Source organism: Symphodus melops (genome assembly GCF_947650265.1).
Source record: "Symphodus melops genome assembly, chromosome: 6".
Classification (NCBI taxonomy): domain Eukaryota; kingdom Metazoa; phylum Chordata; class Actinopteri; order Labriformes; family Labridae; genus Symphodus; species Symphodus melops.
In genome coordinates, this window is record NC_136696.1 from 25132709 (window position 1) to 25158109 (window position 25401).

The 25401-nt window shown below is 41.8% G+C and overlaps 1 protein-coding gene across 1 annotated transcript in view; it reads right to left on the reverse strand.

Annotated features, from left to right (window-relative positions):
• The window catches only part of met (MET proto-oncogene, receptor tyrosine kinase), a 65548-nt gene extending 42035 nt beyond the window's left edge, over positions 1-23513 (reverse strand). Inside the window, exons 1-2 of the mRNA XM_079345796.1 lie at positions 23196-23513; positions 20465-21659 (exon numbers count right to left, since the gene is read on the reverse strand). Of these exons, the coding sequence (XP_079201922.1) occupies positions 20465-21658 (1194 nt within the window). The 5' untranslated portion in view covers position 21659; positions 23196-23513. The remainder of the gene's footprint in view (positions 1-20464; positions 21660-23195) is intronic.
• Between the last annotated feature and the right edge of the window lie 1888 nt (positions 23514-25401).

A 25401-nucleotide genomic window follows, 5' to 3' on the forward strand; every position in this document is an offset into this window, starting at 1 on the left:
GTTACATGGCATATTACAGACCTTCAATAACCTCCACAGGTTTTAATTACTATCTTTATGTTGATTTTAAGGCCGCATTTTTACCTTTTCTTTTACCTTCATCTTTTCGAAGATTAACTGTGTTAGTAAGTGCTTGGGATGTTCAACATCTCTCGGGCCATTTTGTGAACGTGTCTTTCAGCGATACAACAGGCCCTATGGGGCAAATACAGGAAATATTGTACACCTTTTTTGCTCCATACTTAACCAGCAGCCATTGTCCCCAAAACAACAGCACAGGGGATAAAGTTTCGGTGTCGTGAAGCCCCTAAACCCTGTGGCATTGCTCTGGAGAGTCACGAGAGGGGGTGAAAGGTGATCTGCGTGGTCTAATGTCGTTTTCATACTCTCAGTGAGGCCCCTGGGTCTTGTGTGAGGAGACACACTAAAGCCTGAATTATAAACCGTGGACTGGGTTACTGGCAGGGAAAGATTTGGATACACTGTCACTACAGTGCAAAAATAGGGTAAAGGCGCTCTGGCTAATGTACGAAAATACACAATGTGTTGCGGAGGCTTTGCCCGAGTTAGCCAACCTGCACACAAACACCAACCCGTGGAGTCTGTCTGGTCTCTGACTGCTCAGCTGCCTCTCTTACTGGAATAACCAACCTTTGACCTCAGGATTGCATGTGCAATTGTGTGCTCCAGACAGCGGAGTGGCTTGGTTGTCGCAGGGGTGTGAGGAAATGCATTTTTTAGAGAAAGTGAAATGCAAAGGAATGTGGATTGCACATAATGGTCTGTGTGTGTGTGTGTGTGTGTGTGTGTGTGTGTGTGTGTGTGCGCGCATGTGTCGAGGGAGGTGGGTTGGTGGTATTGTTGTGGTAGTACTGGGACACACATTACAGTTCTCCACCTGGACTCAGGGTGCACGTTACTCTGCAACCTGACCCCCAGTAGCTGTAATAGCCTTGACGTGTGTTTAAGAACACAGGTGGCAGCGTGCAGTAATGTGTTCATGTGTGTTTGCGTGTGTGTGTGTGTAGCTGTAGGGGACTGTCATGGTGTAAGCGACAGTTAAAGGAGTGCGAGAGAAGCTGACAATAAAGAGAGGAAAGACTGTGGTGCTTACAGTGCAGCTGGCCTCACCTCCCACTCCTAGACGCCATGCAGGACCCTCAGCTTTGTTTATGATGGGGCCCTGAGGTGGGCATGGGACATGGCCTCACACATAAACAAGTCCAACAGGCGACAGGGAGAATAATAGGTTGCAGTGAAGGTTGGGCCGGAGAATGTGGTTAAATTAGTCATTTCAAGAAACCTATTTAAAAGAAATTGGAGATTTACCAGAGGACTGAAGGAAATCGTGTAATTTCTCGAAAACTTTTGGATGAAGCATAGACTGTTTATAAATATGGACTTCCACTCATTCTGTTGTTCAGAATTGAGACCAAAATACCTCTGCAATGGGCGAACAAACAACAACAAGAAACACTGAGGTATAATCCGAGGCTCTTTGTTCAGGATGATAGATTTAGGGAACTTCTTACAGAGCATCCTGTTCAACAGCATTCAGCCAATTCTGTATATACACAGATGATGAAGTCTTTGCATTCATTTGGCATGCATGGGTTTTCTCTAAAGTAGGCACTGAGTTGTAAATAACAGAGTCTTGCTGTGTGGTTGTCTCGGATGCAGAGTTGAAGAAAACCAGAGCTTTGTAAAATCATCGGTTTTTCAAAAGACATCATGTACCACAACTGTCATTTGGCAGCATCTGAGGCTGCAAGCCGCAAATACATGGAGATCTGGGCAAAAACAGGGTGACTGCACATGCTAAACGGGTGGCACTCAGCTTTTAAAATAGTGTGACATATGAACCCACAAAGACATCACTGGGTAAATATCTGGGTATAGAAAAGGTAGACTTCTTTCTTACATGTTTCATGTGCTGAATTCCTTCTCAATCTGTCCCACTGTTGGTCAACCAAACACTGAGAGTTAAGATAACTGAGTCTTTTATATCTCGATTTGGTCTAAAAAAAACATTGACCATCTTCTTAGAGTCCCCAACATTAAAAACATTCCAGGAGTGCAAAATTGCTTGAGTACATTTTTAAACAAAGATATTCGAGAAACCAATCCTTAACCATAGCTAGTTTTCACATCCAGAAAAGGAGGTTTCATAATGAGATGTTGCATCTTTCCCTGTGAAAGAATTCAGTCTTTACATTATTCATGCTCCTAACATGTAATTTCCATTTCATGTTTACTTCATGAACGTTTTTGAGTTTGTGTTGGTAACGTCTTTTCCAGGAAAGAGGGGGTCAATAAACACCTTTTGGATGTCAGATATTTATTTCCCCTCCACAATGATATATTAAACAATTAGAACAGGTGTTAGTTTATCCTTTATTATTCATCATTATGGTTGGATAATGTTTGTAATAAAAACACTCTGATAATGACAGAAGCCTAAAGAATCCACAGGTTTTATGTTTTAATTACAGCAGGCTGACTGTTGACACAGGTCTGTTTATAGAGAATAAAAGTGTAAGATCTTGATCACATTATGTCATCATGCTCTATATCATGAAAGTTTTTTCATCTCACCACTGCACTATTATCTTATTTAGTCTTGTACATATGAGTCTTCTTACTTTTAGCTAATTGTTATTATTTAATGTTTACATTGTACAAAGAGAGCACAGTCTACCAAAGTTAGATTCAATGTGTGTGAAACATACCTGTCCAATAAAGCTTTTCTAACCACATACCAGAAATGCATGAATGATTAAATGGTAAATGGACTGGAGCTTGTATAGCGATATTTAAGATCGCAGAGGCTGCTGGGAAAAGTGACCATCAGGAGTAACTTATCCCATTCATACACATTCACACGCCACCATCGAAGCAATGGGAGCAACTTTGGGTTCAGCTGCAGGAGCTGAGGATCCGACCCCGACCTTCCACTTGAGAGAAGACCGACTCTGCCATCAGCCGCCCCGATATATTATTCTTACTAAGCCTGAAGCTGACAGCAGAATCTAATAGAATGAATCAGGATGAGGGTAAAACAGACAACTGTCCATCCTCTCAGTTCTACAGGACTCTGCTGCCACAGAAGAACAAAGCTTCCAGCCCCTCAGCACCTTTCAATCACCCAGACTGTATGAAACCTGGCTGTCTCCTCTGCTTCCAATATGTTCAAAAACATCATCACTGCTTCACACTGCAACGTTTGTCCTGCATGTATCAACATATTTTTCTCCTCTTCTCCTCAGAGGCTTTATGCAATTTAAAAATAAGGGAAAAGGTGATGGACCGCTGGGTTTGGTGAGCGGGGTCCAAAAGATACTTTTTCATCACCGTCTGAGAACTTCTTTGATCATCTTTGTTTTTTTCCCTGCTAAAGCACATTCCTCAGATGAGCTCTGCAGAGTTACTTAGCTAACATACAGTGCGGTCAGACTGACACAGTAGCTAAAGTTACAGTTTGCAGATCAAAGGGAATTAGAAAGATCAACCCCTTAGACAGAGATGCCAAACAGAGAGAGAATATTTCAGGGCAAGCTTCTGCAATAAACCAATGAGGCCAATTTCTGTCATTTACAAACCAGATGGGACGCTTTTCTGTCCCTGGATGATTCTAGGTTACATCCTTGCAGCTCTCATCCTAGGTGTTTCATAAAAAGCTCCAGACATATGAGATACATTACACCATATAAGCCAGAGTTTGTCATGCTTAGCTTGCACTTTCCGCTTGAAACACCGAGTGAAATGTTCCCACTGGACTCAAGCTTTCCTCTCTGACTTTTATTTGTTTAAAAACCGACGTCACATTGATATTTGTGACATCTGCTCCGTGGGTGCAGTGGCGGGAACCCTCGTGATGGTTGTAAATCGCTGCTTGAAATGTAAGTGAGACACGATTGTAAATTCATTCTACTGTCACAACTTACCATGTTGTCACGCAGGCACAAGACACCTTCATATTTCCAGAGATTTTCAGGATGACCTGCTGAGGTTTTTTTTTTTAACCCTGACTTCACCTAGGCTTTGTCCTGACAGCCCCCTGGTATGTGTTAAGTTCGGGTGAGAAGATCTTTGAACGCAGCAGAAAATATCCACGACAATTCAGCGTGAGTGAGCAGGTGGTGGTGACGTTTCCTTTAAAATCTGGTGTACAAGACACACTTTTTATATTCTTTATATTTAAAAAGTTGTCTGCATCCTGTATATGGACGTTCCAATATAAAATGCTGACTGGTATTTTATGGTAAGAATAATTAACTCAAACTTCACCATAGACATGCCTCGTCATGACACAAGTGCAGCTGACACCATTACCTTTTGCATGCTGCATGACCAGATTGTAAACTGGCCAACATTCATTGAGTATTGTGAGCGACAGCCTGCCTACGGCACATTGGCTCCGAGAAAGAAAACAACACAGACAAGGTTGAACCACTTTTTCACTTTGTTAATGAACCAACATGTCCGATTTGATGATTTCTGTATACGACAACTTTATTTCTTCTCTTTTTGTCCTTTGTGCAAATTCTGTGGAAAGAAAGTTATTACATAACAATCCTGTATCTACAACGCAAAAATCGGGTTCTTTTTTTGTACATTTTTGTACCCAGAAAAGCTCCAACTGTCTTGCTTATGATCATAAGTTGATGATTTTGAGAGATGTGTATCAAAATTAACTTCCATTAAAAAATAGTCCTGAAGTCTAACTGATTTCAGGTTTTTTCATTTAACAGGGTTAAGGCAGACACACAAAACTATCTGAAACTATTATATGAGAAAGTATGTTTTAGTGCATTGGAATGAGCCCAAACCATTTGTCTGAGGGAGTTTACATTCCCAACAAATGAATGATGTAGGTACTGAAGATCTTTTTAAATATAGACCCCTGGGGTAAACAGAGCAACAAATTAAATATTGATGAATCTGGATGGGACACCCTCAAACACTTTGTCTTCATCTTGTACTGTAAATACATGAGGCACTGGATTTAATTGTCTGGGTGCAAATAGGCGCTGCATCATGCTTTGCTTTTTCAGCCTGTGTATTACTCACTCGGGACATTATTTTAGAGCATTAATGTCTTCCTGGGGTCAGATCAATCTCCCATCTGACAGCTAAGTGGAGCGATCAGTCGTCTTTACTGAAGCAGCTGCCATCTCCACATGTGCTCTTAATTATAGGAACACATGGACGTGAAGGGGGGGGGGGGGTCTGATTTAGAGTTGGGGCCCCAATCATCCACATCATACACATCTTTATGAGCATTATCATCATCCTCTCCTTTACGTTACAGCAGCCAGAGGGGGGTTCAAAAGTACAGCTGGTGCTCACTGTGCAGCCATAACAGATTCACTGAAAATGTCAAAATAATCACTCCTTTGTGCCAGGGACGAGGACAACTTGATTTGAAGCGAGCATAAGCACACGAGTTGTGAGAAGAGTCAAACTGACATTTTTCAAAGTTATTAGGCCAAGTCTCTTTTATTTTCCAGGATTCCTGCTTCGAAGCAGTCTGGAATAATCAAATCCATCCACCGGTGCAGACACTTGGCAGAATCTTCACAGTGAAGATTTCACTCTGAACAGAAACTGCCAAAAAAAGCTGCTCGGGATGTCTTACTACCTTTTAAAGCATACAAGTGGCTTGCTTTGTTGTTCTTCTCCCCTTACGCCTGTCCTAAGATGCACTGAGCTGCGGGGGCTCGTGCACGATGTGAGGCAGGGAGACAGCAGCTGGAGAGCTGCAGCTCAACAGCAGCCGTTGAGGAGCAGCCAGATAACCTCAGGTTGTAAACAGCACTGACCGAAGACAGCTTATCAACAGAGGGTCAATATAAGGTCTGAACAAACGGGCCCCTTTGTCTCTGCGCCGTCGTGGATGACACGTGAACACTGGCAGGCGTGATGCTTTTACATCAAGGTTGTCAAAATGTTCAATACTTTAATGAAGGTTTTTACTTTTTGATGTCACAGTAATATCACGAGTAGTTTAATTAGAGAAAAAAAACAACTTCAGATCTTCAGTCATATACAAAACTAAGAGAGAGCAAAATGTCTATTGCACAATTATATTGATAATTTTTCATACAGAAAAGTATTTGTGCAATTGATACAGTCTGCAGGATATTTCCAGCAATTCTGCTAATAAAACAACAAACGACCCAATTCTGGGTGCCGGGGACTTGTATGTTTGTTGCGATGGTATCGACAGAACCTCATCAAAGTTTAAAAGTCTAACATTGCAACAATCCTTTTTGATATATCAGAACCAAATGAAGAAGACCAAACAAATACGGGTGCGAAGTGCGGGGTAAGAAACTGAAATGGAGGTCTTTTTAGGAATAGGTTCTAATGGGCATAAGTTCATATTTTTCTGTATTGTGACACAGAAAGAATCAAGCAAAATATCCCAGCAGCTTTTCACAGAAAACCACACAGCTAAATATAATCCCAAGGAACCATTTTCTGTACAGCCAAAACCTCTTCAATAAATCTTCCGAAAAACAGACTTCTTTTTTTATAGAAGTATATCTTTATGAAGGCACCATAAAATATTCACTGCATGTCGTGACAGCTTGCAGGTGGCAGTCATGCGTGCTCCATAGAGCTTTCAAAGTGCATGACGAAGCAAACAAGAGTCAGCATCGCCTCTGTCCTCTGAGAGCTGACCGTGAGCGCAAACAATGCATCATTGTGCTACTTTTTTCGCAACTTGTTAAACTCCTGGAAGTAGGCACCTGGCCCTGCAGTGCTGTTGCTCAACCTCCTTCTCGTACACTTGTACACAAATATATCCCAGATCTTCTGGGATCAGACTCAGAATGATTTTGCAGCATCTGCTTGTGCTCACTTACTGAGCCACATGGCCTGCAGCCAGAGCTTTTTCATGCCCAGGACTGAAGGAGCTCTGACTTTATGATGAGGGCTCCATGCCATTTTTTACTCTGAATAACAACTTTTAGGGTGGAAGGTGTGTGATGCAACCTCACAATAACAATTGGTTCTTGACCTGAAAACAAACTGGTGATCTTTTTTTCCCACTCTAAACAATAAAAACAACGATTTAGCCTGAACAAAAAACCCGCACAAAAATAATTCAGTATTCCCACAAAAACTAAAATTGCAAAAATTTGTTTTGGGAAAAGTTATTTTTAAATAGTTTCTTCTAACTCTTTAAACAATCAAACCAAAGTCTAGCTGCAGACACAGTCCAACTTTAAACCAGTAAACACTTAGTTCAGGTGTGAGCTTGCCTTCCATCCACAATAAGATTCAAACCAGCATCACAGAGCAGGCGGATAAGATCAAGTTCTGCAAAGACGATATCCGTGGTGTCCCAGGGATTGTTGAGATAGCTCCTCTGTTTGTGGTGCATTGTTTAGGAGCGCAGCAGGGTGATAAAATCCACACATGAGTGTGGGCGCAGAGGTTAAGAGGGAAGGCGGGTTTCTTATTACTCGAGCACACATCCAGGAACAATCCTCTGCTTGCATTGTGTTAGGGATTACTGGTCCAAAGGAATAGGGGAGATTAATCCTCATTTGTGGTGAGACCTTCCTCAGGAATGACAGGCTCCCTTCTTCTGTTTGGTTTCTTGACTGGTTAATCTGCATACTCAGGAAGTTAGTCAGTAATGGTTGATATGGTTGATCGGGGAAGGCCACAGGTCAGTGCTAATTTAGCAGATTGGAAACATCAAAAGAGACTTAAAGGGCCAATTCATCCAAACACAATCTCTATTTCTGCTTTATTCCTGACACAGTCGAGGTCAGTAAAATCTGTGCTGTTCAAAGACTCAAAAACCAACATTATTGGCAATTTGAAAGTTGTATTTTTCTTTCAATCATGAACCTCAAAGTTCAAATCCCGTTTTTACTCTCAAATGACTTGACTGATTGTAAAAACTTCACAGAGGTTTGTGTTCTTTTTAGTTTGTACAATCAGCCAGGTGCTTACACAATAAAACAAACACACAGAAAGAGATGTGGAGTTGACTTAAAGTTGTACTTCTGCACCTGCAGCCCTAAAGGGATGGTTTTCCGCTCGGGTGAACTCTGGGATTCTGAGAGTTTCAGAGAGCCAGACTCAGACCTTGTGACAGAGCTTGAAGGAAATGAGAGTGATCTGAGGTCGAGGTGAGGGCGCCGTTCGGGACAGGAGCAGTAGAGAAGGAGATTGCTTTTGCTCCTTCATTTAGAGCGTGGAAGCTGACAGATAAGTATCCACAAGGCTCATTTCGGCGGAGAGCAGGATATCACCATGTGGTGAAATAGAAGAGGAGGAGGCATGCCGCTGATTAGGAAATAACTGGAGGGCCTTGACTCATGAACTCAGCGGAGCAAAGCTTGTCCACATTTGACACTAAACAAGTGCAGGGCTTCTGGCACTGATCGCAGACACCCCCGCATGCTGCAAAGAAAGCATTAAAGAAATCCAATCAGAGACAAATCTGTCAGCAGGAGCGTTTGAGGAAAGCATCTCATTTGCAAGATGGTGTCAAGACGGAGAGATTACGAGATACTGCCACAATGATCACAAAGGCGCTCTGCGTAATAGGCTGTGAACTTCTGTTACCCATTAGACAAACACAGCAAAGGGGAGATTTATAAGTTCTTAAACTCAAACTCAAAAGTGGATCTGCAAGTTTTATCACCCAAAATTATCAATAAATATTGAGCACGACTGATTGAGTTATTGATAACATCAGCCGATATTAGCATATCAGGAGACAATTAGCATCAGCTAACTTCATCACCGACGCTTACCTACAGGTATGTTCACCTTTCTATCTGTCACCAAACAGAATGTACTACATGGATGACAACAAGCATCCTCACTCTTCAGAGTGTGAAGTGGTACAAGACAGACTTTTCATTTCAGGGACAATCTCGTCCTCCATAGACTTTATATTTTCCCACCAGTTCATGAAAAAAAGTGGTTAATCTAATGTGAAAGACGCAAAAACATGAAAACTGAGAAGATTGAATCAACACAACATCTGATGTTTATTTATCTTTCTGAGTGGTGGTTAGCACTAAAAACTCTTATCAGCAGTGGCCTACATTTTAACAGTATAGCTTTCTGAAGGTGGCTGATGGTAATTTCCAATCCACCTGGTTGGAAGTCAGCTTGCAGGCAGACACCGCAACCGTTTGCATATTTACTACTCTACTTATCTCAGGAATAAAGATAAGATGTGTACACAAAAGCCCATGCAAAAGGATTTACACACACACGTCCAGTTTTTCCATCCAAACCAGAAACCAAACTAGACTGGACCTGGACTAATCATTAACTGTGCAGAGACAAAACTAAACACAGACAGTGAGTGGATGTGAAACCGTGCAGAAAAAGGTGCAGGAAATGCCTGCAGACATGGCTCACAATGCAACTAAAGGTGGATTGGTTGCATTGAAAGAAAAGTTTCAAAAACTGTTTAAGGCTACAAATAAAGAATAAAGAGACGTGTTTTTCAGTAAGGTGATCATTAGGAAGATTAAAAAAAAAAAAAGATGTAAGATGAGGGTGTGACAGGCAGCTGGCAAAGCTGTAGGTCATTTCAAGGTTACGCTTGTGTATCATTGTACCACCAATACTGTTGATAAGGAACGTGTTTACATGTGTTTTTATTCTCTGATGTGATGTGCAGCTGGATGTGGGTGCTGACCAATCCTCTCCTCACGCAGAGGGACCTGCCTGGACTCGGTTGATTGGTGACGCAACGGCCCACCTGAGGGTGGAGGTAGGGGAGGACACCCAGCTGGCAGCTTTTAGTGAAAACACACTGCCATACTGTATGCCAGGAGTGTTCCAGGTAACGGACTGTTTTCCTCGATGTTTAAACATACAGAGTGACCTGCACCCTTCTGAACGTTGTCTGTACTCAGTGATTTGACTGATCGCCGTACTAAACCTTTTTTTTCCCCTCTTCCAACTTTTTTTGAATCATGTTTTTTGTTTTGGTTTTAAACATCTAAAAAAAAGTTTTGATTTCAGATAATGTTTCAATTATCTAATTAAAACTGAAGTTTCTAGTTCAGTCCCTATATTTCCAGATGGGTTTTTTTTTTCATTGGAGGGATAGGACAGTGGATAGAGTTGGAAATGAGGGAGAGAGAGAGAGGAATGACATGCCGGAAAGGAGCAATAGGTCAGACTTCAACCCGGGCTGCCCGGAGGATCACAACCTCCGTACATGGGCGTGCGCACACTAACCACTGAACCACCAGCACCACTCTCACTCTGCTGTTTGTAGGATTGTCACAATATCAAACTTTTAAACTTTAATACAATACTAGCAAAAACTTGTTCACTTTTTGATACAATCAGTTGTTAAATAACTGAGATTGTGTCTTTAAAAGAGATGATGACAACCAGAGTTTGCACACCAACGTGAGGATTTATGATGTGGTAAAAGAACAGGATGTAGAAACACAAATGATTTAATCCCATCTCCATGCACAGCCTGTCTTCTTTTTCAAAACAGAGGTTTAGATGGAAAAAAAATGAGCAGAGCAGGACGGGACAAGCACGCTGTATTTTCATTCTGACTGCAGTATTTGAGACATGCCCACCTGCTGAGAGCACCGCCGGGTCCTACAACTGGCTCAGCCATGGCACGGACAAGCTCGGGCATGTGGCACACAATCTTTCACATCTTGTTGTGAAGAGGCAACGCTGCCTCCAGGCCAGTTGTTGTGTATTTTGTTCCATTAATCCCAGTTTAAGGCAGATTGGCATCTTTTGTGGCGAGACAAAGGGATTACATTTGACAGATAATTTCCACTAATTATTTATCAGATGTTAAGCCTTCCAAGTAGACTGTAAAGAAGGAAGTCAATAATTTATTTTTTATGTTATGTTTTTTTAAACAGCACCTAATTGTTGGTGTACATTTTGTTGAAAGCAAACTCAATCTGAGTGAAATCACCCATTGATGTCCATCGCCAGTGGCTGCCATATTGGAAATTTAGGTTCATGGGCTCTTTTTGAAACCGCCTACTGCATGCTTCTATCTGTATGCATAGTTTTCAATATGTATTGAATATTGCATACTGTGTTCAAAAGTAGCATGGCTGCCAGTTGGAGTTATTTTGCAGTATGTATGGCTTACCTGATTTCTGGTTTTGAATGACAAAGAAACAGCACAGCTGATGACAAATGCTGCTACAGTGAGTTCAGTGATTCATTTTGATTTTCATGTTCTGGTTCTGATTATGATTATTTTCTTTGGTACAATGTTTTCGTTGTTGTGCGTCATTTTATCTGCCACTTGGCATTGTGGGAAACAATACACAAGGGAGACTGGTCTGATGCATACTGTAGATTTGTTTTTGAATCAGTACACATCAGTATTTTTGATATAATGCAGGTCTTGTATTTGTTCGCATGCCGTGTACTGCATTTTGGCCAAATCAGAAATAGGCAGATTCGAAAACAGCGAAAGTAGATCAAAAGAGGCAACAAGCTGAAGCGAAGGCGGGCCTTAAACCTTCTAACAAACTGGTACAAAATGGTTGCTCATCAAGCAGTCACTACACTAACTATTATCATTTCAAAAAACCTTAAAATGAGCTAATCAGACCAAATGTGTTTTTTGAAAGAGGTTTTAAACATGGTATTTTCTGTTTGGGGTTAAAGTGTCTTGCTCGAGGAAACGTTGGACACGTGGCTGAAGAAGCTGGGGATCGTACCCCCGACCTTCCGGCCTGAGAGATGATCGACTCTACCAACTGAGTCACAGCCGCCCCAAAAGTGAATCTGCTTCATGCAAGGGGAGCATACAGGCGAACAAACAGCAGCTCTGTGATGGCACGAGCAGGCTCGGGCATGTGTGAGCTGCACACACTGACATCAACAGCAGCACCTGGTGAATCAGCAGCAGCATTACTGACAGATTCACTGGGTTTTAGTCCTTCTATTGCCAGGCTGCTGCAGGGCATGTCATCTGTCACAGGGTCACTATAATGTATATACAAGTGTGATATCAGACACTTAATAGTACTGAATGATTGATTGCCTATTGCTGTTATAAAAGCACATCCTGTATTACAGGTGGAGAGGGAGGTATTCAAGCTTTGACACTTGCGGTTGAAGATGATGTAAGGCAGCTGATGCGTATGATGTGCAAGTAATTAAATGCATTACATGTGACACTTTCATGTTGAAGCTCATCAAATATAAAATAGAGGCAGATGGCTGAGACTTACTTTTCCTCCTTAATGTACACTTCACATTTTCTGTGTGGTTTCTATGTGAATAAAACATACTACTTGTACGTCACAGTGATCTAACTTTTTAAACAAGTGCTGTCATTGCCACAGATGGTTTTGAGGCTTTTGGAGCCTTTAATGAAAGCAGTCAAGATGCAGCAGAAGTTTTTCAGGTAACTGAGCGTCAACCATTGAGAGGACACAGCATGTTATGGTTGTTGTTTTGAAGCAGAAGCTACTTTCATTGCATTCTTTGCGGTCCTGCAGAGTCAACTCATTCCGCTCTTGTTTGTGATTTCCAAACTTGTTTCTCAGGCCCTCATTGTTGTGGCCAGTCCGTTTTCACTCCACAGTTGTCAAATATGGAGGCTTGATCAGTGACGCCACACTGTAAACTATTCCCAACACAAACTGGACTTTCACCAGGACACAAGGTTTGTCAGCACTAGAATTTAAACTTTCATACAGTTCAAGTCAAACCCAAACCATATCAAAACATGTGTCATTTTGCAGATTTAACTACCAAGATATACTGAAATGTTGCCAATTTACACAATAATTAAAACTTTAAAGTCTTACAAGATGTTGCTACCTGGGTGCTTCATTTGAAAGTCTAAGCAGACATCTTCATTGTTACTTACTTGAACCAGAACCCTGCAGAAGTAAAAGTACTGCATGCTTATCCATACTTATATATATCCATCCTCAAAGTCAGAAAATGTAATCTTTATTTGATTTTTAAACTCAGGAATTATTGGGAATTCCTAGAAGGAATAACCCAAAAATCAATGGGCCTCTAATGCTTGCTTCTGGTATTTGTTTTCGAGGCAGCATTTAAGTGTGTTCATTAAAACAGGCAGGCTAATTAAAAGCACTGTCGGTCAAAAGCGCCTCTGAGCCGGAATTATATTACACACGCTATAATCAATCAGGCCGAAGATTCAATTTAAAAGTAATCAGCATCTGGTGGGTTTTCTCCAATCAATAGTAATCTGATGATAATTTTGACCCTCGGCTCTTCTTTATTTTTACTCTCAAATGTTCCTGTTCCCTCTATAGACTTATGGGAAATCTCTCTGCTATGGCTCTGCATACAACACTCGCAAGCAAAATGGCCTTCTGTGTCTTTCTTTTTTATCTGATCTCAAAATGTGTTGTTGTGTTTTTATTTTCAGAGGTGGAGCACTACTTAAATACTTCACTTCATCACATAGGTAATGACATTTAATCAGTTCTCAATCAGGAACAAATCTGCAGAACTGATCGAGAAGTATGTAAAAGTTTTATAAAAGCTCAAAATGTATTATTTTAAAGTAAAGCAACATTTTGGGCATTTTCTTATCTTTTCTTCTTTTACTCATATCATCTATCCAGTAGTTTGAGGCCTTTATAATTCAGTATCTATAGTAAGAGGAGCTGTGTGTGTTTCTAATCCACACACTTTTGTCTAAATCAGTTCAAACGCTGCACTGTACTCCAGCTCTCTATTCTAACAAGTGCTTTAAAACCACAGACCATGTTTTTTTTTCCAGCGATATTTACAACTTCTTGTGATCAACACCCAATTATAATTGCTCCAATATTTGTCTTGATAATATTTTGCACTCACAAGTTATTAGTAGGGGCGTGACGAGATGATATGCTAACACGATATGTTGACACGATTCTGAAGAAAACTTTGATAACCAAATATCCTGGAAAAAGAGTCGAATATTTGATAAAAGTCACCAAATTCAAAACAATGGAACAATAACAAAATAAGAATTTTAACAAGTGTTCCTCTCATAATTATTGTCACTGCTTACACGTTGTTTTTATCTGTGTCTACTGCGTAGTGTTTTCTCCGGGTACTGGGGCTGCCACACAAACCATTTCAAAATAGCTGGGGCATCTTCAATAGTAATCTCCAGGTCAACATCAGACTCCGTCGCAATGGCTGCCACTCTGCCTGCATGCACTGATAACACGAGGCAGTTTTCACCTTGACGATAAATATTGTTACATTTTAATAATGCTAGACCTGTAGCATGTGATCCCACTCTGAGTTATTAAGCGAATCTTTGGTGTTGACAGTCTGTCCTTTGTGCTCACTGAAAAACAATACAGTGTTTGTACTCAACCCTGGCTCTTGGCGAAGTGACTGCGAGACAGCTACACAGTAGGTTAAAAGCCTCAAAGCAACAGGTACATTCAAGCATGGCGCTCCAACTTTGGCCTCTGCTTACTTTTCTGCCTCCTGTCCCACGAGAAACAAGTCAAATATAGCGATAAGCATGATATTGAAGCTGAGTTACTTGATTTCCACCATGTTGTTTCCCAAACCACTCGGCCACTGGCACCCCACAGCGGCACTTTTAAAGAACATCTCACTTTTCTAACGTCTAGGCTTAAAATCAGGCATTTAAAAAAACAGTAGCACATTGTTCAGTAACCAATTTTTCCATATTTATTTGCCCGGCTGCATCCGTTTTTGGAATGTAAGCACAGAGTATGTGGGGATTGGGGGTAAGCATTCAATGAATAAAAGAAGGAGACCGCACATTTGCTCCCATTTTTTGTGCATTTATTATGAGCACATCCCGTGAGTGAGCGAGTGACGTTTCGAGCACAGCTCTTCTTCAGACTCATTAGGGGTAAGGCAACAAGTGACCAGCGAAAGTGGGCAGCTTGATTCGAGGACTGTCGGTAATTCACAACTTTCACCGCAGGCTAAGAGCTCAACTAATACAGTACAAGGGCTAGCATTGACAAGCCGTGCTTACTCCATCTTTGAGCCAAATTTTCTTCTGCAACTGTTGACTAAACGAAAAAAGAAGAAGAAAATAAGCGTAATTAAAAAATGCTCCAGAGCAAAGTTATTTGTCAGTAACACTTAAGATGTTTCATGTTGAAGAACAGTCATTATTTCTTTGGTTTCCAGGCCCTTTATGGAGTTGAGAGCAGCCTGAAGACAGAAATAATAACAACAGATCTGATCCATCACGCAGACAGCTGAAAAGAGAGGAACTCATCATTACAACATTTATCATATCCTGCAGCCTAAACTGGAGTTAAGAGGCACCTCTGAGCTGACAACCAGCACTTAAGAACTTCAAACATGCTCTTACACTGAGCTTTCAACCTCGTCCAAAGACATTGGGAGGTTTTAACCAAAAATACACAGTTTGCTGGATCGCGACAAAAATAACCCTGTGTGCGCAAGAATGCATCCTTGGAGCATTTATCACTTTTATGGCTGTGCTTATCGCTCCCCCAAACCTCACGATAGCAGAGTCTACCTGCCATATGCCACTGAATACAAGTCATAAATCTATGTAACAGAACTATGATTAGGAACGAGCATCAGCGAGGCAGTTGTTGTCGTTACAGCTTTCTTAACCTGGCAGCTGAGAACAAGAGGAATCAGGGTTGTCAGCAATAAAAGAGGAATTGAAGGGCAGCTTTTTGGTTTTAAAAAGGTAAAAGCTCTTTTGGCTTCAGTGAGTCAGCACTTGATCTTCTGCATCTGCATGTTCAAACTCACTCAAATTTGAATGTGCAAATTCTTGTGCTACTTGTCTCTGCTGAGTCGTGCAAAGAGAAAATAAACACTCTGGGATTGAGTCTGTGCTCGAGTTAAGGTTGTCAAAACTTTTTTTGAATACTTTTCAATAACTTTAATATTTAATATAATATTTATTTTGGGGCTTTCTATGCCTTTATAAGATATCTTTATTGTCACTGTACGAGTACAACAAAATATGTAATTGGCATCTAGTAAAATAGCTGGAATCTGTAGCATCTGTGTGCAACGCTATCCTAACCTTTATAATAAAAAAAGAGATTTAAAGAGACATGGAGCATGTGCACTGCTAGGCAATCAGTCACTCCAAGAACATGTGTTCTAAAACATATACAATCTCTGTTGTTTTAATGATTGATCATGTCCAAAAGTACTGAAAAACCTCTGATCTTGATATCTGTAACCGATCGCAGCCACAAAGAACAACAGAGAACACTGTCTAAATTGGACAGATGTGTTGGCAATGTGACATATTTTTTGCAATTTAGACTGTGCAGAAGTTTCTGTGCAATTTGTGTGCATGAAAAAGAAAGAAATAATCTCATGTTGGTTGCCTGGGACTTCTGTCTTTATTGCTGCAGTCCCAGAACAGGTGTCAATACTGTTCGATTTTATTGGTATGATGGGTCCCGTAGCAACGACCCTAGTTTAATTGAGAATACTAATAAGAGACTTTTGCAGCTGCAAAAGCAAGAAGTCAACAAAGTTACTTCATCATATTGTCTGCAGAGCCGTCATAACTCAGCCCAGCGCTTTGCAGAATTAGGAACGGAAGGATATGATAATTACACAGCATGGAGATGCTCCTGTACATCCTGCAGACCTGATGTCATGCTGCAGGACGACCCAGTAATCAAATGAGTCAATAGGAAAGAATGTGTAATAATAGAATAGTGCACTCTCACTCTAAGTGATGAAAACAGTTTTCGTAACTTCGGTCTCTCATGAGGAGAAAACAGACAATTACTGTTTGGGGTTTGAAGAAATTAAGAATTTCTCGGCGTTCATCACTCCGTACACTCGTACGTACAATGTAGCTTTTGTTTTACAGTCTGACACCGGTGAAGCAAGAGGTGTCAGTTGTTTGATTTGTAACAGGATGATTTTTGCTTTGATCCTCTGCATGGTAGCTGAACAGGCTCTGTGAGTTATGAGATGACTGCTGAGATTTCTGCACAAAATTTGTTCAAACTTACAAACTTTCCACATCTGGTCACCATAGATCCAGGGAGCCAGAAAGTTCTTCTGGACATTTTAGGATATTGACAATGGGCTCTAACTGGAGCTACAACATTTGTATCAATTCAAGATGTGATCCTTCAGAGAGTTGATTAAAGATAATGCTTAATGAGCCTCCAAATTAAAAGCGTCTTTGGTGTTACGGATGAGACTTCCACTTTCCCACAGGTGCTGCTAACAGGTGGGGGTCGAGCCGAGCGGTGAAGAAGGTCTCGCCAGCAGCGTGGCTGGCTGCCACAGCGGGTCGGGGGATCATCTTCCGCCCAGCTGCTGATGCCCTGTTATCCCCGAGACATTCATCACGGCTCGCTGAGAGTCAGATATGTGCTGCTCCCGAAACCCCCCCCCAGCTTCCAGCATTCCTCACTTTCCCCTGTGGATCGCCACCGCTGATAGCTGTCAGGGCCGCACTGATGTACCCAAAACACCCACCCGCCATGTGTTTGCATGTATTTGCAAAGCTGGTTTGAATCTGAACTTAACCACACACTCTTTGTGTATGTTTGAGCTCCTCACTGAAGATTTCTATCTTCGCCTGCTGCCACTGGTTTCCATTTTTTTCTGTACTGTGTAAACACAGATTTTGAAATGCAAATGCTTGGTTGTGTAAAATCCATCATTTGAGATGAAAATATTGATCAGGTTAGAATCCGAACATTAATTAACATTGCATGATAATTCAGTTTCAGACCATAAATGTTCATTCTGACAAAGGTTAAAGGCATCTCTTGAATTTTTCTTTCCAGCTCTATGGGGCATTTTTTTTTTTTTTACACAAATCCCCATTTAATGCATATCAAGTGGTCCAGAAAGTATGTAATGCATAAGTGAGAAAATGTGCAGAGGGAAGGTGCTCTTCCACGTACGTATACAAAGTGGAGGTAAATCATGAAGAAATAAAGCATTAGCATATTCAACTTTCACGGTGAATCTACTGTCTGACATAGATGATATACAGTAGTGTCTAATGCTGAGGTCAAGTAAAGATGAAGTCAGTGAGAGGGCAGCGCCATTATACTTAATGAGAGACCTCTTTGCATGGAGGTCGGCAGTTAACTTTATGTCATTATTGACTAGGTGATTCACCTGATTGATCGAGTCAATGTTGATGGATCGGGGCTGAGTTGGTACTGAATAGGTAACAACTGTCTTGCAGCAGAATGGGGTGGGGGGTTACTGCAGTTCGATGCGGATCAATTGATGCAATGACTATGAGGATAGGTGAATCTCTGAAGGGGAACACTGCCGTTAAAATAGGCGTATTTATGGTTGTTAAAGACAGCAGGTACAAACTTTATAAAATGCAATTGTTGAATTCTAGTGCTGTTTTTGTAACTGGCGGCAGTCACTAAGTCTGTAGGGAGTGTGGTTGTGAATTGGAGGGTTGACGATTCATGTCCCAGTACAGACCAAAGTATGGAAGTTGGTCTGGTGGCTGGAGAGGTTCCAGGTCACTGTCTGAGTACTGCCTTGAGCAAGGCACTGAACCTCAAACAGCTCTGACGTGCGCCCTGTGTAGCAGAGTGTAGCTGCCCCACTCTGACGTCTCACTCTGCACTAATAATGCATGTCCTGTTTGCACATGTGTGTGATATGGGCCTTTGTGTGTGTGAAGCATGGCTCACAATAACAGAGTGTAAAACTGCATTTTCCATCTGGATTAATGAAGTATTAAAAAAATCTAATAAAAAAAAAAGTAAATCTATGGCAAACGGGCCAAACAGGTTTTCAATCAGTGTCGTATTACTGTACAGAGGAGACTTCTTACTTGTTTTTTTAAACAAGAAAATTCTGCAACGGTTTTCTCTTCTAAGCCACAAAACAATAATTTCACTTAAAGAGCGTGGGAGTAGTTGGTCTATAACGATGCCTCGATCCGTTTCTTTATTTTTGGTATTGTGCTACTTGGATGTCGGGGACGTTTCAACCAACACAATATTTTTTATAACACATACAAAAACACTTATCAGGGAAATGATGGGCTTGTATTCTGCAACATGAAACGACACATTCTGTCAGTGGAGACTGGTGGCTTTACAAAGCGCAATTTAGTGACTGTTTTGTTGTCTTCAAATAAAGGATCTAACTCTTTAACAAAGGGGTCTATAACTGCCGGTATCCATATCGCCGAGCTGTTATGTCACACGCCCTCCGTACAGAAACTACAGTCCTTGTCGCAGTGCCCATGAGTTCAAATTTGACCTCTGCACTTTCCTCCCAACATTTTATGTCTCTCTTCAGCTGTCCAATCTAATGAACGGAAAATGGCTCAACAAAAATAACTTTAAAATCCTATTTACTGCAGCACAGAGTCTGAACAATGAGGAAGTGTGACCTTTTCCAGTAAAGAAAAAAACATCCACAAACAAAAATGCTTACAGAACATACCAAATTATATTTATTTTTTTCTCCACATTTCTCCACGATGCAAACCTTCCCTGCACGCTCTAACCACACCGGTCAGTGGTCAATGGCCCAGGTCAGAAACCGGTCACGCTTCAGCGTCTTGCTCAAGGATACTCGAACACAATGGCACAAGGACACAGAGACAGTAGACTCGCAGGCTGACTGAACCTGAGACCACCCACCTACTGAGACAGTGTTTCCAGCCAACAAGCCCACCTGCCGGCAGTGAAGCAACAGCCAAGGCCTGTAACTCTAATAGATAAAAACCCAAGCCATGCTTATACAACAGACGAGTGACAGGGGCGGATTTCATGAGTCTCAGAGACGCTGTAAAACATCAGGAGGATGTTTAAACTTGATTGCTGGTCCACAGAGAGTGTAAAGATAACTTTTTTTTATCCAGCCCAGCTCTCATCTCTCTCAGAATATAAAGATACAACTCCAAAGGCCTTCTTAAATCATGTCCTTCAGCAAATAGTTTAGCCTCAGTTTATGTGTGCACAGTAAATAAAACATTCATCATTAGGACCCCAGGGGAGTCCAAACGTAACATGAATAAATACATTTCCAAGGTTCTGCAGTGACGCTCCTTAAAGACAAAACACTCCCTACTGAATAATACAAACCGTCCAATGTTAACATATTAACAATGCTGTAGCAACTGTAAAGGTTGTCTTCACACACAATTGTTTACCGCCACTCCTTGATTAAGTCTCAAACTGAACAAAAGCACTGACCAATTAGATGAGCTAGCACTTTATGGGTGATTAATGGAGAAGTTTTAACCCAATTAATTTTTAGTTTTTGCTCAACTTTAAAAAAAAAAAATTGAGTAGGAAAGAAGAAACTTAAATGAAAAAAAGAAGTCTACCTTCCATCTGTCTGGCTTTACATTTTTAAGATGCGTTTTTTGACAGTTGAGAAAAGAGCAATATTTGCATTTCCCTTCAGAAAACACAAATGCAAAGCAGCAGATCAAAACAATAGCTGCTTTTACATGGTAACCCCCTCCCCTTTCAACGCTTACCACATTGTAGCAGGACTTCTTGTCTGAGCCTGTGAAGTGATACGGGTCTACCGTGTTGCACCGCTGCATGTACATCTTGAACATGTTGTTGATAAGTTTCAGAGATATGACGCACACGGCTGAGTTTGCCGTTGGCTCCGGAGAGTTTGGCTGTCCTTGGGCGAAGGCGGCAAACAGCACATCGTCACCCTCCTCCACTTTCAGCTTCCTCTGCAGCTCGGCGTCATTGCCCACCTTGGTGACGTGTGCGGCCTGAAGGATGTTGAACACTTTAACGTCGTCAGTTGAGCGTCTGCGCCTTTTGTCAGTGCTGATGCATTCAAGGGGCATCTCCACGTATCGGCGGATCACGAGGTCCGAGGAGCACATGCGGACTATGCGAGTGTGGTAGGCCTGGGAGTCTCTGCTCACCCGCTGCACTGTGAGGAAGTAGGTGAACGGTCCGCTGTGGAAGGAGTAAACATATCGCAGGTAGTAGTTTCCACGTAGAGGTGGAATCAGGTCCATGTAGGAACGGTTGGAGAAGAAGGTGAAGCCATTTTGACTGGTTTTCATCTTCCGCAGGGAGATGGTGTGCGGATGTGTTGCACTGCTAGAAATGTTTCCAGTTGCGCCCGGGATCTCGGAGTTCCCAACGAAGAATTTGATGACGTTGCTCTCGACGTTGAGAACCTGTGAACCTAAAGGGCTGACCACCACATCTGCATCGTTGGGTTGACCCTTGCTATTCTTCACGGCGAAGCAGTACACCTGTTCGTCTACAGTTTTCGGGCTAATGTCATCATCCAGAACATGACGCCGGCAAACACCATTGTCTGCTGAGCCACAGCTGTACAATCCCTTATCGTAGATGTTCTCCACCACTAAGGCAATGTTATGGTTGTCCACTCTTTCGCCGTCTGTGTTCGTCAGTTTCTGTCCGCAGGTCTCATTTGCAAGCAGCGGCCCAGTGTGGTACTCTGACAACTTGGTGAGGTTCGGAGCCAAGGCGTAGATTCGGTTCACAGCCCCAACGTAGATGATCCCATCGAGCGTCACCATATTCTGTATTGGGAAGTCTGCCGTGAATGTGGGAAGCTCGTAGCTGACCGAGAGGTTTAGATTGCTGGCCTCAGATGATTTATCACACTGGCTCATCGTACTGGGGCACAAGACCCACAGCAGCAAGAAGACATGGAGTGAGAGGAGAGTCATCCTGTGCCAAAAAGAGGAGACATGTGAAGTGCATCATTAAAACATCTCTGGAACACAAAGACCTTAAAATATTTGTCATAGATATCCTTGAATAGGTGACCTCAATTGCACAAAGTGAATGTCTGGAAAAGGGTGATGTGCTGGACTGAAAAGGGGCCACTGAGGAGAAACAAGAGTGTCCCTTTTTGGACTTATAAATGGAACTGTGTCAGGGTGGGGAAAAAAACTGGGTTTACTCACTTCACCACAAGCAGTGAAACCACTTGTACTGGAAGCGAAATGAGGCTTTATGGTTACACAAAGACTCAATATCAGCCTCTTAATCATCAGAGTTTCATCCTCTTACTTCACTGACCCGACACAGGCCAGGAGTGGGACCTGGGTGAGCACTTCTGCGGTGCTCAGCCCTGCTCCCCAAGTGACCACAGCGACAGGCACAACAGTGAATCACCCGGGGAGCAGCCATGCTCTGCAGGGCGACACAACCACGGGCCTAAGTTTAGACAGCAAACGCCCCAAGGGAGGGGAGATAAACTCAATTAAGACAAAAGAGGCTTGAGGGAGAAGGCAAGGGGGACCATCCTGCAAAATGATAAATAACCCCAGCGACTAAATGGTAATCCACTGGGAGATGCTTTTAGTGGAGGGAGAGAAGGAGGAAAGGGGAGGGGGAGCAACACCAGAGAATTTGCAAAATGAGCATTTGCATGCTTCCTATCGGGATGTGATTTCAACAGGATAAACCTATAAACAAGGCAATAACATCCAGTAATGCAGGTTTTTTGGGGGGGTTTTTTTGCTGCTTGTTCCTACAGTGATGCACTTCATGTGATTCCCTGGTGCACATTTTGACTGATTTATGCCTGCCTCTGTAAAGAGGTCCTTTGTATTTAAGTGCAAGTCTTAAAGAGAAATGTCGTTTTCTTTATTACCAAAATGTTTAAGGGAGAACATTTAAAGATGGACAGAAACAGGTGCATGTTGGAAAAACTCCTATGAAAGCGTTTCTGGTGCCAAAAAATAAAATAAGAGTGTGAGACACTACTGTAAAAGAGTATGGTGAAAAATAGTAACAGATGAAAAAAATACAACCCAAAATGAAACGTTAATAAATCTCAAACAGTGTTTGAGACAGTCATGTTTCCTTTCGGGGCTAGAGGAATACCGTCTTGTTCTGGTTTAAAATTATGAGTAATAGCGGGCACACTATTGCGCACCTGCACCAAACACAATGCATGTAAGTTGAAGCGTCGTCACTGTGTTTTCTTAAGGACAAAAGGCCATGAAAAAACTGAAAATGTTTTCATTTTGGAGGAAAGTGACTCATAGCCTAAAGTGGAAGAAAACACCGTGGTGAATTGGTGTCAGGGGAAAGAAAAAGCATTTATAAACAGGCTGTGATATTCAGAGGAGGAGGGGGTCAGGAGTTTAAGCCAGGGTCACTTTGTTCTGCGCTTTTACGCATGAAAAGTCAGTTTCAGAAGGAACAAGAGTCACGTCAATAAAGTTGAAGCACAATTTAAGATGAGTAACTCACCTGTTAGAGAGCAGCAGAGTTCCCTTGATTCAAATCATATTCCGCTTGTTTTTCCAGGAGCGGGACTTCTTGACTTTCCACCTTAAATCCAAAGTGATCGCTTGATATTATCTTTAATCTCCGTTTGAAAAAGTTCCGAGGAGGAAGTCTTTTTCTCAGATTTTGTCCTTTTTCTCAGGAGTTTAACACTACTTAGAAGACCTCTGTGAGTCACAACAGTATACTGACTAACTGAGTGCATCCAGCAGACACGCTGCCGCTCTCACATCCCAGCTCCTCTCGTGGCGCGTAATAGCTCCGCCCCTTTCTCTCCAAAACTGTGTGACGCGTCCAGGTGCTGCTGCTACTTGAGATGGGAAACACACGGGTAAAAAAAAAGGAGAATAGGAAAAGATGATTGAGAATAAGAAAGCAATTAAAAAAACTTTGTTTTTCCAAATATCGTGGATACATCTTTATCATTTATTCTGTGTTTTTATATCATGCTTAATGGCCTTGATAAACTTGAATAACTCTGTGTTATCTCTTCTCTTGAGAAGTTTGAAACCTAACCTAAAGTGGTACATTGTGGTTGTAAAACTCTCCTTTTTTTCTTCATAAAACTGCTTAAACTTCGACTTGAACCAGGCTCAAAATTCAACAAATCAACAAAGCAAGAGGTCACACAGAAGAAAAGTCTTTCTTTCTTCTCCAGCTTCCACCTGACTCTCCTCCTGCACCCCTGTGAGTCAGACTTCTTCTTGTCATGTTAAAACGGCTCACTCAGCCATGAATAATGAGCTAAGCTATAAAGACTTAACCAACTGTGTGTGTGTGAGAGAGTGTGTGTGCGTCTTAACCATGAATCACAGAGGCTAGCTCAAAAAATGCCTTTTGTCCCACGTCCTGAATGGAGGGCAGTAGGAATGAAGACTGGAAGCTCTGATAACAGACTGTGGATGGAGAATTAATGGGTAGAGAGCGGGACAGCGGCTGTTTGCACTCACTTTCTGACAGACGCACTGACATGTGAGGCTTTAATGAGACGGACAGGCGGGAGTGTGTTTAAGTGGACAGATGAGTGATGTGATGGAATCTGTGACATCTTCATAAACCACACATATGGTATGTAATGTTTCTGTGTCAGAACAGAGTGAACGTTTACTTTTCTTTCCTCTTTTTGACAGTTTTTAACAAAAGAAAGGCTTTATTCTTCTCTTAGACCGGTTACTGAGCATCAATTGATCAGCATCTTAACTCTTAACACCTTGATTTCCCAGAGGACTCCTCCTCTCCTCTTACATCAGAGAGCCCTTAAACTGCCACTGTACGTCATCGACCTTTATTTGATCCCCCAGTGCTTCTTTTAAAATGGCTTAACATATGTAATCTTGAGTCAGTGCAGTTTATTTTGTTTATTAAAGAGTAAATATATCTGATTTCATCAGTTTTGTGCAGGGCTAGTTTTTTTGGGACTTCTTTTTTTAATCTTGTTGTGAAGTTGTCAGGCACAGGCAGGAGAAGCACCAGGCTAAGTGGAGATTCACAAACCTAGAGCTGAATAATAAACACATTATAAATTCATTAATCAATGTATGTATCTGTGTGCGTGCATCCGCTAAAAGACCTGCAAATAAAACCTTAATAAAGTTTTTGGCTGATGCTAAATCTTCTTTCACCGCTCTCTAATGAAACAGAAGTTTCCAAATGCACTTTGAAGTCTGTGTCTGTCAGAGGAACTATGTTCTGCTTTACCTCGGGGCATTTCTGACCCAGCTGCCAAGGGGTGTGACTGTGTGTTTGTGTGTCTGTCTGTGTGTTTCCGACTGTACAGCCCAGGGGTGTGTCTGTGTGGCTCCTGTGGTGGTGAACTCAATTTTGTCTCGGGCCTCTTGTGTTTGTCAGGGAGCAGAAGGAGAAGAAAAAGGAAAAGGTTGGTTGGATGGATGGTGAACCTCACACTGCTGCCGTGCAGAAAGCAGAAACCCCAAAGTGTGACGCTCACTGCAGGAATGTTGTGAAACACCTGCAGCACAACAACTATATACAACGTTTGAATGTTTCTGCATGTTTTTGTCCAGTCTGCACAGTAAAACTGCAAGAACAATAATGACATATATAGAGCACTTGACACTTTAAAACGTACATAAAGGGGTGTACATGAATAAAAGTGAGCAGAGCAAATGAAAATAGGATACAGGGATGGAGACGATGAGTCAGTAAACTA